Genomic DNA, 14,313 nt, shown 5'->3' with positions numbered 1-14,313 from the left:
CTAAGCCCCCCCCCCCCGGAGAAGGTAAGGAATTCCCTTTGCTGCCACAGTGGTTGTGGCATCCCCTGAGGCACAGCTTCCCTGGGCAGGCCAGCTTTTCCAGACAACCACCTTCTTCATCCAAGGCAGCTGGACAGACCCTAGTAAAAAGGCAGGTGCTGCCTTTTCTGGGGTCCTCAGCCTTGGAGATGGAGCCTCGAGGGGCGCTGTCAGACTCAGTGTGAGCTTGTGGGGGTCCCAGGATCTTCTCCTCCCTGACCAGTCTTTCCTGGTGGCTGACCTCCGGGGAGCAGAATAGTAGCAGTGTCATTGATGTGACCCTCAGGGCTTGGTGGGGAAGAGCAGACAGGTGAGTCCTCTGCTGCCACCATGTCTGTCCACCAGGGGCAAAGGGTGCTTCGCATGGTGCTGGATCATGGCAGCCACGGAGGAGAAGAGCTACACAGAAGGGAAGGCATCCATGAGTCCCAAGGGCCTTAAGCCTCACGATGCCAGCAACTTCCAGGCTGAACAGGCGGTCTGTGCAGGGCTTGTGGACATTTTTCTGGATTTTTCCCTTCCCGATTGCCCCATGACAACTCCATCCCATTTTGCTGCTAGATTCTAAGCCTCAAGCAGCTTGCCTGACCCACTGCTGGGCAGACTCTGATTTCCCGACAAGATGAAGAAAACTGCCCTGGTCTTTCGGTGTGAGAAGTTGAGTGTGGGTGACTGGTCTGCGCCCCAGCAAATTGAATCCTTGGGAGAGGTAGATAGGACTCTGAACTCCTGGGGACCCCTATCTACTCTACCTGGCCTCACCATAGGTCCCCACCTGCCTCCAGCCCCTGTCATTTCTGCCCACCCCAGAAAGAACAAGTTGTAGAATCTCCCACTCGGCTGGGCCTAGAGTGCTGTGACCCTCACCCTCCTGGTGAGCTAGGGCCCTGCTTCCCTGGTACCCACCTCCTCGTGGTGCCGGCCCTCCCGGCCCAGAGCATAGTGGCGTCCACCATCCAGCTGCCTGATGGGGATGTTGAAGACCCGGCCTCGCAGGAGCACGGCCAGAGTGAAGGGCTGGGAGCTGTGAGGCCCTGAGCTGGGCCTCACTGTGTAGGCCCCATCCTGTGGAGGAGACCCCAGTCATGAGCCTCATCTTCCAGCTGTGCTTCCCAGTGCTGCACAAGGTGTCCAGAACCTTCCTGGCCCTCCAACCACAGCCGGGGTAGAAGGGACTCCGGAGAAGCAACAGGGTTGGCAGATGCCCACCTTTTGGAAGCGGAGTAGGGCTGTCTCAACAGCATGCCGGTCACAGTTCCCCGAATACCACGGTTGATCCAGAAGGCCTCTATCCTGCACACACACACACACACACACACACACACAGAGCCACTCAGTCCAGGCTCTGGGTTGGGCATGGGGAACAGAGAATACTGGGTGCATTTTTTGTGTCCACATCTGCCAGTCCCAGACTGAGCACCCCCACACCAGAACAGAGAGGTGGCAGAGTGCACAGCTGGTTACCACACTCAGTGCTCCATGTGGGTTCCTACAGTGGTGCATGCCCCAGACACCCCGAGGCCTCCTGGGTCAGGACCTGCTCCCCAGCCTGCTAGCAGCCCCTCCTCACCTCTGCAGCTGAGGTGTTCGAAGTGGGAGCTCTGGAGAGAAGAGACTGTCTCCTCCCAGCTGAAAGATGCAGAATATGCAGCTGGGACTGGGGGAATTTGGGCAAAGAAGGCAGCTTCTGGGGTGGGGGTGACAGGGCTCCCTGTGCTTCTCAGTTCTCCCTGGTAGGACCCACCGCTTGGATGTGTGTGACTTTTAAGTGAGTGTCCTTGGGACACAGACTGGGAGCTTGCTGATTTGGTGCAGCATGGAAAGTGCCCCAGAGGGTTCCCTCAGGCCTGATTTTGGCTGAAGGCAGGACAGCAGGGACTTCCTTGACAAAGCTGGGCCTGAGGGACTGGGGCGGACTCTGGCCTGCAGGGCTGTGCCTACACTGGGGCTGAGGCAGGAGGTACGTGTACGCAGTCTGTGCACTGACCTTTAGAGGTGGCATCTGTTGCTCCCTGGAACATGAGATATAGTCAGGAGAAAGATGCCCGGAGCCTGAATTCCCACCCTGAAGCACTGACCCTGTCTCCACCCCAACTTCCCCTTTGATCTTGAGCCTCTTACATTCCAAGCTTCCATGGGGGTGGGGACTACGGTAGGCCTGCAGTAAGCAAATTGGAGAACAGAGCTCGAGGTTTTTATCATGTCCATGAGAAAGAGCCCAGTGAACCCAGCAGCCCTGCCTGCAGCCCTGGGACAAGGCAAGGTCGCACCCTGCAGTCAGGCCTGGGTGCTGATTTGCTGCTATCCCCTCTCTCCCTCCCTCCCTCCCCCCCCCTTCTCTCGTGTATGCACTGCATCTGGAAGGGCACTCACCTGGGCACCACAGATGTCCTTGGCAGGGGGACTGGAGGTATCAGAACTTGGGAGCTCAGAGTCCAAGTCAAAGCAGGGACTGAAACAGAGAGGGCAGGTGGGGCTTGGCCACACCGGTTGGGGACATCCATGCGGGACAGGGCAGGACTGAAGACAGCTGCAGGGCCTGGGCTTCCTGGGAGTCCTGCCAACCAGAGGTAGAGGCGAGGAGTCCCCAAGCCCTCGCTTTGAGGGGCCACCTCCCTGGTAGACACCATGGGGGTGTCAACTAGGGCCAAAGGTGGAAATGAAGAGGTGCTTGGCTCACCTGTGTCTGGCTCGCACTCCAGGTAGATGTTCTCATCAGGGTTCCTTGCAGGGCCCTGCACCTAAGTGGAGAGGGTTGAGTGGGTCCCGGGTTTGACCAGCCCTGGGGTTCCTTTAGGACTAGGAGCCTCTGCCTCCAGCTGAAAGGGCAGAGCAGGGAGGGAACCTTGTTTGTAAGGGTCATTCTGGGCACCTCACTCCCTCCTCACCATGGGCCCTCTTTTGGGGAGACTCTGGAATGATTAAACGTGCTCCTCTGAGTGGGGCCAAGGCAGGAGGATCCCTGAAAATCTGAGGCCAGCCTGGGCTACACAGCAAGACCATGTCTCAAAAAAACAAACAAACTATATTAAGTTAAATTGCTCCTTGCTTTTGAGAGGACATCCCATGGTGTCCTTCCTTTTCAGAGGTGCCACAGGCATGGCTCTCAGAGAATGTGGGTGTCAAGGAGGAGCCCTGGATGGCACCCCACTGGCTTATGCCTGCAGAGGCCCTATGGCTGAGGGGGCTGTGCTCTGGGCCTTTCCTTTCTGCTTCAGGGATTTTTCCTGGCCTTCTTGGTCCCCACCTCACCCCACCCTTCCAGGCAGAACCAGATTGTGAGACGGGTAGGGGTAGCTCACCACTCTGGACAATGCATCCCGCTCTGCAAGGAAAAGAGAGAGCCATGGTTGAAAGAAGGAGGGGTGTGGGCAGCGTTCCCTAGGACTTGGTGACCTCCCAACCACTTTGCCAGGCTTGGCTCCCTCTAACTCTGGGCTGGTCCAGATTACCAAAGCCAACCTCAAGGTTACAGAGGTCTAGCAGCTCTGGGCACAGTAAAATAGAATGTGCCTCGGGTGACCTGTTCAACCTTGGGCAGGGAGAGACCAAGTTCCCTGAAGTCCCTCCCTGTGCTGACTTTCAGAGTTCTAGGTTCTCATAGGAGCAAGTTCCTGGATAGCCGAGGCAATGATAACATGGATTAGTGAGGTGTGGTGGCACACACCTGTGATTCCAGCACTCAGGAGGCTGAGGCAGGATGATCGCCACAAGTTTGAGGCCAACCTGGGCTACATAGTTCAAAGCCAGCCTGAACTACTTATCAAGACCTTGTCCCAAAACAAAAGTGAAAATGATGACCTGTATGGAGTCAGAGTGGAGCTCGAGGGCACCCCCTCTGATGTGGGATGGGACTCAGATGTCTCAGGATGGAGGGCCCTCAGGGTCTGAGCAGGCTGCCCTTCGACCTCTTCATGCTGTGCCGTCCCCTACCTTACCCAAAGGTCATGCCAGGTGCAAAGCATGGCCTTGGGTGGGCCACTGTCTGTGCCATCTCAGGCACAGCAGTTCCTGTCTCTGAGCAAGCCCAGCTCCATGCCCCGGGGGGTGAGGGCTCCCCTCTAGCTCAGGGCCTTGGACACGGAGGATGTCCCCCTTACCTTGCCTCCCAGAGACGGAGCCCTGTTTCATGGCTGCACGCAGGTTCATTGCTACCTTCAGCTGTGGGCACAATGGGGCTGGTGAGGGTGGAGGGGACAGAAGCTTCCAGAGCAAGGATGGTGAGGGGAGGTGGCATGGGGTCCCGCTGTATTTGCAGTTTGAAAATCCAACCAGGCAACAGAAGAAAATGTGCAAAGGGAGGGTACCTCTCCATCTTTCTGTCTCTACTCTGTAGTGTTGGGTTTTGTTTCTTTTGTACTGGGGATCAAACTCATGACCTTGTGCTTGTGACGTAGGCACAGTGCCACTGAGCTAAATCCTGGGCCCTGTAGCTCTTTCCTTGTTGTCTCTCCCTGTTTTGATATCAGTGTAATAGATTTCAAAGTCCATAATCACAGTGGGCCTGGGAGCTGCTGGGGACCGCAGTCTCAAGAGACTTCTTGAGTCTGCCCTGAGTCCTGGGGTGGGTAGCTGAGCCCCGCTCCTGTCCCCCAACTCGGGACACAAGATGGTGAAGCCCCGGGGGCAGGAATGAAAGGACCAGCTGGGCCAGCTGAAGGGCTGATTGACACTGCTGGTCCAGGGCTGTGGCTTCCACAGCGTTCAGAGGCCTCTTGAATGCAAATACTGGGCATCTTGCAAATGAGCTGCCTCCGAGGATTACTCACTGGGAAAGGGCAGCCCACGGCGGGGCGGCTAGGGAAGGAGGGGCTGCAGAGAAGGCCTCTCCCCTTGATGGGCTGAGGTCGGGCTGGCAGTGGGCCCACCCGGCCAGAGTGATCTGGAAAAGACACAGTGTGCTGTGGGTTGGGCGGGCTCCTCCCCCGCAGGCCCCACTCCCCTGCCGCTCCTCACGTACCCTGCACCTTCTCTCCCTCCCTCGCTCCCCACTGCTCAGGACTTCCCCACCGACAGCCTAGTCTCCTTGGCAACTGGAGGCCACCGGTGTCCCTGCCCCCACCTGGCTGGGCCCAGGAGCTGTGGAGGGTGGGAGACCAGTGGCATCTGGGCTCACGGGCATCCCCACCTGATAGAGGACAGGCTGGGATCTCAGAGGGGGAACACCAGGCCCCCAGGGACCCTGTCAGTCCTCTTGCTTTCCCGCCGTTGCCTTGGTTACCCCACCTCTCCCCTATTCTCCTTCCCTCCCCTCTCCCTTCCTCCCTCCCTCCCTCCTTTCCTTCTTCCCACCTTCCCCTCTTCTTAGCGCAGACACCCTAGTGACTGCCAGCTGAGGCCTCCCTGTCCTGCCCTAGCGGGGCTTTCTTTCCTTGGGGATCCTCTGGCCCTGCCCAAGCCTCGCATCAACCCACCCCCGTCCCCAGGCCTCACCCAGGTACTCAGAGTCCTCCTCCATGCCGGGGAGGTGCACAGGGGCCAGACTGCGGGGCAGAGCAGTCTCACAGGGAGGCAGTTCATATTTGTCCTCTTCCTCTTCCTCTTCGTCCTGCTGGGCCTTCAGGAAGGGATGCTAGGCCCAAGAGGCCTCCGGGACACTGGTGGCCACTGCCTCCCCGCCTCTGCAGCAGCCTCAGTAGTGGGACTTACCTTGTGTCGCCAGTTCTGTAGGGCAGGCAGAGGATATGCACTGGGGGCATCTTCTCTCCAAGCTGGGGCATCTGCAAGGACACACTGGCCTCATCTCTTCCCGGCCCAGCCCCTTTAGCACAAAACCCTGCTGTCTGCCCAGAGTAAAACCCTCCACGCTGGACAGTGGGCTTCAACCCTTCAACTCAAAGGACTTACTCACCACAGCACCTCTAGCACTGCAGTGGGGCTTCCCACCTGTGCCAGCCCCTGCTGACTGAGGCAGGAGCCAAGCAGTGCTGTACCACGGTGGGGTCCAGAGCCACCCTCGGAGACCCAATTCATGGGAAACCCCACTCTGCTGAGCCCCTCTGGCCCACTGTGTCACTTACCCATGCATCTGGGGGGTGGGACCGGGGGCCCCAACCTGAAAGCAGACTCTGGTCAACTCTGCTCAGGGGGCCCTTGAGTTTGGGTCAGCTTGACGTTGTGTCTACGAGATTCCCATCTATGATGGTGTGAATGTCCCCGGGGAATTGTGTGGCCAGGGCAGCTGGGGGGAGGAGGCTGGGGGCAGAGCTGGTGGCCTTTGGGTACACAGCTGGATGAGTTGGTGCTCTAGGGAGTTGGGGGGCTGAGTGCTAGGTGCTGCCAGAGGGTAGAGGCACAGGAACAGTTGCACAGGGGTGCAGTGGATGCAGAGACTGCACCCAAGCTAGGACAGTTGTGCCTGCAAGGGAGGGGTGGGGTGGGGTAGAGACCAGAGGGCAGGAGAGAAAGGAGCCCAGGTACTCACCGGGGCTTGTTTCTGCTGAGCTTGTCCTGGAAAGAGCCAGGAAGTGGCAGAGAAAGTGTGCTCAGTACCTCTGGGTTGCCTGCCTCTGCCCAGAGTCCTGCCCCCCTAGGGGTGGCTAGGTGTCCCCCTGGGACAGCTCCAGGATCAAGTCTCACCATGGCAAGGGGAGAAGAGCTCTGCCTCCCCAGAGCCCAGGATCTGCCATAAATGGCCCAGAGACAGCAACCCTATTGTTCCCATTATTTGCATCTCCTAAACACCAGGAAGGTGGCTCGAATAGACTTCACCTAGGACACACCCAGGGCTGGCCCCAGCTCTCCCTCCCCTGCGCTGAGCTAGACCAGGGCTGGTGGGCTGCCTGCAGCTCTCTGATCAATGTTGCCTTCACTGACTCACAGCCAGCCTTGAGTTATGGATCCAGTGAAAAATGAAGACTGCCTGCAGACCATTTAAAACCCTTCACTCTTGGTTTCATTTGCTGGTGAGCAGTGATCAGTGGTCAAAGAAATGTGGCTGTGAGAAGCTCAGAAACAGGCTCTCATATTTGGTGTGACAGCTTCATTTTTTCCCATCCAAGTACTAACCCAGGCCTACCCTGCTTAGCTTCTGAAATCAGACAAGATGAGGTGCGTTCAGGGTGATATAGCTGTAGACAACAGCTTCATTTTTGATGCCTGTGTTTATTCATTCAGTGGTATCTGTCAAGCATCCACTCTTGATTAGGCAGTGTTCCGGGTGATAGAGACGCCACAGAGAAATGAGACAGGCATCACACATGTGTTTCCTCACTGGATTCTCAAAATAACCCCATGATGTAAGCACTAGTTTTATCTCTGCTTTTTGAATGGAATTTTCAAATGGAATTGCTCAGCCTAAGAAGACGGAAGCCACAGAACAAGAGGGGTCATGGATGCAGCCCCAGTCCAAGGTCAAAGGCCTGGAAGCTCACAGGAGGGTCGGCAGTCCTATCTCAGACTGCCGTAACACAATGTCACAGGCCAGGTGGCATAAGCAATAAAAATGTTACTTTCTCACAGCTCCAGAGAAGTCTAAGTTTAAGATGCCATCGAAGCTGGTTTCTGGCGTGGCCTCTTTCCTGGGCTGGGAGACAGTCGGCTCCCCATGCCCTCACATGACCTCTTGTCTGTGTGGGGCTGGCGGGGAGTGCAAGCTCCACTATTCCTCTCTCTCACAAAGACTCCAGTGCTGTTGGATTTGGGCCCCATTCCTAAAACCCTGCTTTACCTCAATCGCCTCCCTTGAGCCGCTGCCTCCAATTACAGTCCCACTGGGGGTTAGGGAGTCCACAAAAGAATTGGGGCCGGAGGACAAGTAATTCAGTAAAGATGAGGCTCTAAGAAGTTGAATAACCTTCTCAAGGTCGTGCAGCTAGTAAAGTGCTACAGCTGAGACTCAACCTATTTGCCCAGCCCAGAACGTCCACTTGGGTCTGGACCCTCCTCGCTCACCATGACATTGTACTCTGGTACCGGTGGGCTTTCTTAAGGAGCTTGTGACTTCCTGTGCTGTTACTCAAGTGAATCAGCTTTTGAGAAGTATCGGCATAAAAGTGAAGAGAACCTGATGCCTGACTCTTTAAACCAAGAAATGAGGAAACGTTGACCGCGATCAAGAATGTCAATACTTTTAGAATCCTGTAGCTATCCTGCACTTATTATGCTGGCTGTTGGCAGGAAGAGGAAATGAAGCATCAGGGTTAGAGCTGGCCACAGCCTTAGAAAGGAAGACCAAGGGCCAGGGATTTAGCTCAGTGGTGCCACGCCTGCCTCATAAGCACAATGTCCTGAGTTTGATCTCCGGTTCCAAAAGAAGAAAGAAGATGAAAGTCAGGCATGGTGGCACATGCCTATATTCCCAGCCCTTGTGAGGCCAAGGCAGGAGGATCACTGTGAGTTCAAGGCCAGCCCAAACTACATAGCAAGACCCTGTCTCAAAAAATAAAAAATATATGCATAAACAAATAGACCAGATGGCCTACAAGCAAATGGGCACAGAGCCATGAAGAGGGCTGTGGAAGTAACTCAGTGGTAGAGGGCTTGCTTATCGTGCACCAGGCCCCAGCAATTCATGTTAAACACAAAGAGGTTATGAAGAGTCAGCTTAACAGGGAGCCCAGGTGGCATAGTGGGGGAACCTGGGAAACAAAAACAAAGAATCTGCACCCAAAGCTCAGGACTTGGGTCGGTTTCTTGTCCTTCACTCCCTAGCTGACCTTTGCTCCATAAAGCAGGGGGTGACTTCCCTTTCCCAGGGGACTCAAAGGATCAGAGTCCTTCGTTCTCAGTGAGCACAGCCCTCTGGATACTGCCCTGCCATAAACCCCAAGCTAAGTGAGTGTCCTTGGGCACCCTGTCCTCACTCAGCTGCCTCCTACCTCTGCCCAGGCTTTGCATACATAGGCAAATGCTGAGGCCTGGGCCAATGGAGCCCATGCCATCGGGGCAGGGGCACCGGCCTGTGCAGATCTGGCAGAGCGGGGGCAGAAGGCCACCTCCATGGCCTTGTCAGCCCACAGCAGGCAGACTTGGACGTCCTCTTTCTCCATCTTTGGCACCGGGCATTTCTGTGTTCACCACCGCTATTCCCTCAGGAATGAGTTCCTAGAAGCATGGTTGCTAGAAGCTCTCTTTTTGAAGGTTTAATGCCACACTGTCTGGCACCCTCTGAGTGGCCTTTCATGGTCCTTCCAGAGCACAATGTCAGTCTCCAGATTTTTCAGAGCTCAGCTGATCTCCAATAGAGCAGGTTCTAATTTACAGGCCCAGGTCATCCAAATTCACCCAAAGAGCCATCTGGATCAGAATCAAAAGTCTTAGATTCCCAGGCGCCCCACCCCCATTAAGATGGCAAAGAATTGGACCCCCCCCCAGGGAAGGGGCTAATTGCTTGTTGTTGTTGTTGTTGTTGTTTTCCTTTATTTTTTTTTGGTAACGGGGATTGAACTTGGATCTTTGCGCTTGTGAGACAGGCAGTGGAACCACTGAGCTAAACCCCCGGCCCCCTTTTTTGTTTTTTTGAGACAGGTTCTCACTATGAAGTTCAGGCTGCCCTTAAATTCACTATGTAGCCCAGACTGGCCTCAAACTATCCTCCTGCCTCAACCTCCTGAGTACAGGGATTACAGGTATGCACCACCCTGCCCAGTAGGGGTCCAATATATTTAACAGGCACCTTAGATCCATCCTATAATAAGTCGAGTTGAGAAAGGTCACTCGGTACAAACACTTGAGAAGATGTGACTTCCCTAGGACATTTTTAGAATCACATGCAGCCCTTAGCTTGTTGGGAACATGGGGTCCCTGGCAGAGAAGGAACGTGACACAGACCCCATCTTCCAGTGGTGCTGAGTGTACCCAGGGCAACTCCAAGGAGAGGTTCAGTCTCTCTGGCTTCTGTGTCCTTTTGCACGAATGGAGACATGAATAAGGCATTTGTCACTGGGGTGAGGAGGGGATTCTGAGGGTTGAATGAGTTGACCACACCCTGTGCTAGGGGCTTGTGGGATCAGTAGTGTTGGAAGATGCTTGGCCACCTTGGCCATGACCCTTGGGACATTGTTTCTGGGTGGGTCTCTGGTCCTTGTGAAGATGCTATGAGCTGCAGATTTTTTTTTTCTTTTTGGTTTTTTGAGAAAGGGTCTCACTATGTAGTTGAGACTGACCTGGAACTCACTATGTAAGTCCAGGCTGGTCTCAACTCACAGCAATCCTTCTGCCTCAGCCTCCTGAGTGCTGGGATTATAGGCATGTGCCACCATGCCCAGCAGATTTCTTTTTTTCATTCCAAATGTATTTCTTCCTTCCTTTATTTTGAGACACGATCTCGTTATGTAGTGCAGGCTGGTCTTGAACTCACTATGTAGGTCAGGCTGGCCTTGAGCTGCAGTGGTACTCTTGCCTCATCCTCCTGAGTGCTGGGATTACAAACATGTGCCTCTATGCCCAGCTTTCCGAACGTATTTCTTGAACACGACAAAATTCTACATACAAGTGGCCTGGACCTACTGCTTCAAAGCACAATTCTTACTAACAGCTGGATAAGTCAGGCCTAGGGTGCTAAAAGGCAACTTTCTCTAAAATAAGAGAAAAATGTCCGATAAACTTTAAAACAATGGCCTAAGTACTGGAACGTTGGTAGTTTTGCAAGATGTTCAGCACAGGTAGATGGAGTCCTCAGGACAAGCCGCTGGAGAGCACATAGGCCTGGTCCCTGGCCCTGGGAGGCAGCAGTGTTTCTGGGTCATGAGTTCCCATTATCCAGTTCCAGATGTTGCAGGAATGTCAGTGTGGTCAGAGGGGGCCTTAGCTGCTGGCTGGAACCAGTGTCACCCAGCCTGCTCCTCTGAAGGGGCCCACAGCAGCCCAGATGGAGTCCTGGTCAGTCTGGACTCAGGACTCGACCGTGGACACTGAGCACTGTCCCCGATCACATGACTCTGCCTGCTCTCCCCCAGCCCTGGACCCCCCAGCCCGACACATCCTCCTCCCACCTACGTAATATTTTAGAATTATGTTTTGGCCAAAACGAGCTTGGTTTCTCTTTTCTTTCAATTAAGAGCTCTAATCTAGAGACAAGCCCACAGCATTAGCAGGGTCCCACGCATGCCCTGCCTGACAGTCCTCAAGGGCCCAGGGAGGGGAGGCTCCTCAGAGCCTGACATCATCCCTTTTCTTTAGACGCTTGGGACTTTGTAAGGACACCCATGAGTTATTTTTGTCACCTAAAACGGTAATCAATATGGATAGAAGAGAAGGAGGAAGAGGTAGGAAGCAGAAAGAAGAGCAGTAGGAGGGACAGGAAAGAGGGAGGGAGGGGGACCTGGAAGCACAGAAAGCCAGTGTCCTAGGGAAAGGCGGGCCCCTGGCATGGCAGGACAGGCCAAGGTCAAGTGGGATGAGGGGCCACCCTGGGCAGAGGAGGAAAAGCCAGAGGGTGCTGGTAATGCAAGGACTGTTCTCCCAGAGGAATGGGAATGCTCAGGGGCAAGCAGAAGTTTAGTGGGCTAGAAAGAAGAAAGGGAGGACAGTCTGACAAGAAGTCAGGGCCAAAGGGGTGGCGCGGGGAGCGGCCTGACCATGGGGGAACAGAGAGAGGAGGCTCTGCCTGTGGTCAGGGGCCTTGAGGCCCCAGGATGTCTTCCCCGGGGCAGGTGCTCAAGTCGGAGGCCCAAGGCCTTCCTGCTGGAGTCCCTGAGGCCCACAGAGCTCGGTCGGTGGTTGAGTCAGCTGCGTCAGTGTCATCAGCAGAGGCCGCTTTTTCTCCCACACCTGCTGCTCTCCGGGGCCTGTGACTCAGCTCCCTTTGGTGACATCTGTGTTGGCACAGTGCTGGGGCACAGCGGCTCCTTCAGGTCTCCCTGCATCTCTGGTTGGTTTGTGATCAGGCGTTGCTGTCTCCTCAGAGGGTAGTGACAGGCCCGGCCCGCATCTGCCCTGACATGGTGAGCAGCTAGGGATAAACAGTTTCTCTCTCTGCCTTCTCAGGGCAGGTCCCCAGCTCCCCCAGACCCTCTCAGGGCTCGAGTGAGGCTGAGTGCTGAGTATCGAGCCTGGCCTTCTCTGGTCTCCAGGGGAAAGGGCAGCTGCTGGCCCCACCTGCTGCCTCTGCCCTGCTCTGGAACTTCTGCTCAGAGTAAGAGTCTGAGGTCTCCTGCCTCTGCCTAAAACCCAGTGACACCCGTGGGACTTCACATGGAAACCACGTACTTCTCATGCTTCCTGAGCCCCAGACCCCACCCACCCCACCCCACCAGCCCCAGCTCCTCCAACTGGCACCACCACTTTTCTCTGTGCTGTTGGCCTGCACTTTTTGACTTGAGGAAATTTCAATTGGAAGAAAAAAAGTTTTTTCCCCCCCTTTGGTGTTTTGAGACAAGGTCTCACCATGTAGTTCAAACTGGACTTGAACTAATTATTGTAGCCCAGCCTGTCCTCAAACTAATGGTATAATCCCCCTGCCTCAGCCTCCCAAGTGCCAGGATTACAGCTGGAGATTTAGCTCAGTGGTTCTGCAACTTGCCTCACAAGCTCAAGGTCCTGAGTTCGATCCCTGGTACCAAAACAAAAACAAAGTGCCAGAATTATATACACCACCAAGCTGGGTCTAGTTAGAAGAAATTGAGAGTTTTACTCAGTCTTTACAGACTATAACAGAAGAAAGACATTCTGTGTGTTGCCAGAAACTGAACCTGGGGTGGGGTGTTACCTAAACTAGGTGAGCACTCTACCACTGAGCTATACCCCTAGCCCTTATCTTTATTTTGTTTTGGTTTGGTTTTTTGAGGCAGCATCTTGCTATGTAATTCAGGCTGGCCTTGAACTTGTGATCCTCCTGTTTCAGCCTCCCAATCAGCTGGGACTACAACCATATGCCACTGTGCTCAGCTAGGGCTTTCTGAATATATAGCAAAATGCAGTAAAAAGAAAAGAAAAAGAAGGCAGCTTTACCCCCACAAAAGGTACTGTCCTCTTAGCTGACCCTCCTTCTCCCATGGCCCTACCCTTTATTCCGCACGGCCCTTGGCTTTCAGGCTGTCTGGTATCCTGCTCCCTCAGCACCAGGCTCAGACCCACGGAACCAGAGGCTTGGGATCAGCAGGCCAGTGACCCGGGCGGGGAGATAGGCTGTCAGGAGCCTTTGCTCCAACTCAGGCTCCTCCCCACGAACCAGTTTTGGGTGCCCTTCCCCAGCAGGGGTCTCAGAGCAGTCCTTCCGTCTAGGCTCCAGGCTTGTGAGGGGCTGAACTCCAGGCTCCTTCCACAGCTGACCATAGGCGCCCCCAGAGTGATCAGCTCCATAAACAGCAGCCACCACGTCTGTTACGTTCCTGCCATGCACTTCCCGAGTGTGGCCCACAACCTGGCACAGAGCCGGCTCTGACCAACGTGCACTGTCGCTTGCGGTGCAAAGGGTACTTACTAAGCTCTTCACTGACTACAGAAAGCCCTGTAAACAACCGCGTCTCTGAACGCAGCCTTAGGAATTCCCAGCTTGCCTCTGGCCAGCCCTCACCTTGCTGGGTCCTTTCCTCTCCCCTCCTCCTAGGCAGGTGCCCGCCCCTGCCCTCCCTGCTCCGAGATCTCGGGGCCCTCCTAGCTTCAGTCCTCAACTCGCAGCCTGGCAGTCAAGCATCTCCTGTCCCTTTCTCCCGGGACTAAGACCCCGACTCTTCTAACCTGCCCCTGGGACACAGGATGCTGGCTCCCGGGTGCCTCTGATAGACCTGTACGCCCTAAGATCACTTTCCCTACCTTTACCAACGGAAGAGACTAAGAGGAGACAGACGCTGGGTCTTGGACCAAAGCCATTTGCTTACACCACAGGGCCCACAGCCCTGTCGGCGTTCCCGGCCCCTCAAGGGAGCTACGCGGTCCACGGGAAAGGGCGACCCCTGGTGGCGAAGAGGAGGTGGCGCCTGGCTCATTCCCAGGACCCCCAGGCAGGCAGAGGAAGGGGCGTGGCCCCAGGACCGGCCCTTAATTATCCGGAAGGTGATAAAGCTCCTTGGGGAGGGACGGACAACCGTGGCTGCTCCAAGCCATTCCTTGTAATGACCTGGTGGCAGTGCCCTGCGACTTTAACTGCACCGGGTCGGCTGGATCTTCAGGAAGCAGGGACAGCCTTTAAGTGGCTTTTTGGCACTAGCTTTTGCCATCAGGGGTCTGGTGCACAGCTGGCATTCTATTAATATTTCCAGGCCTGCCACGTCCTGCAGGCCAGCGCCGCCTACAGAATGGCTGTGCCCGTCAAAAGCCGCCTCTTGTAGGAGCCCAGATCCGGTCCAGGTCTCAGGACTGTGGGGAAGAAGTCACTCAGCACCATCCTCCTAC

At 55.3% G+C, this 14,313-nt stretch overlaps 1 protein-coding gene across 1 annotated transcript; it reads right to left on the bottom strand.

Moving 5' to 3' along the window:
• Window positions 1-19: 19 nt before the first annotated feature.
• Window positions 20-5,570, bottom strand: Sh2d6 (SH2 domain containing 6). The gene is made up of 12 exons (XM_033762750.1): window positions 5,473-5,570; window positions 4,809-4,921; window positions 4,140-4,200; window positions 3,342-3,364; window positions 2,720-2,780; window positions 2,413-2,596; window positions 2,161-2,197; window positions 2,027-2,051; window positions 1,610-1,668; window positions 1,249-1,332; window positions 946-1,104; window positions 20-438 (listed from the first exon to the last, which is right to left on the bottom strand). Exons 1-12 carry the CDS (start codon window positions 5,495-5,497, stop codon window positions 322-324), a joined length of 948 nt encoding a protein of 315 aa, XP_033618641.1. The 5' UTR covers window positions 5,498-5,570; the 3' UTR covers window positions 20-321.
• Window positions 5,571-14,313: the final 8,743 nt, after the last annotated feature.

This window comes from Fukomys damarensis, unplaced genomic scaffold, assembly GCF_012274545.1.
Source record: "Fukomys damarensis isolate Sample0158 unplaced genomic scaffold, DMR_v1.0_HiC HiC_scaffold_2, whole genome shotgun sequence".
Lineage (NCBI taxonomy): Eukaryota > Metazoa > Chordata > Mammalia > Rodentia > Bathyergidae > Fukomys > Fukomys damarensis.
Note: the sequence above shows the minus strand (reverse complement) of the source record. Positions and strands in the feature narration are given on the sequence as shown.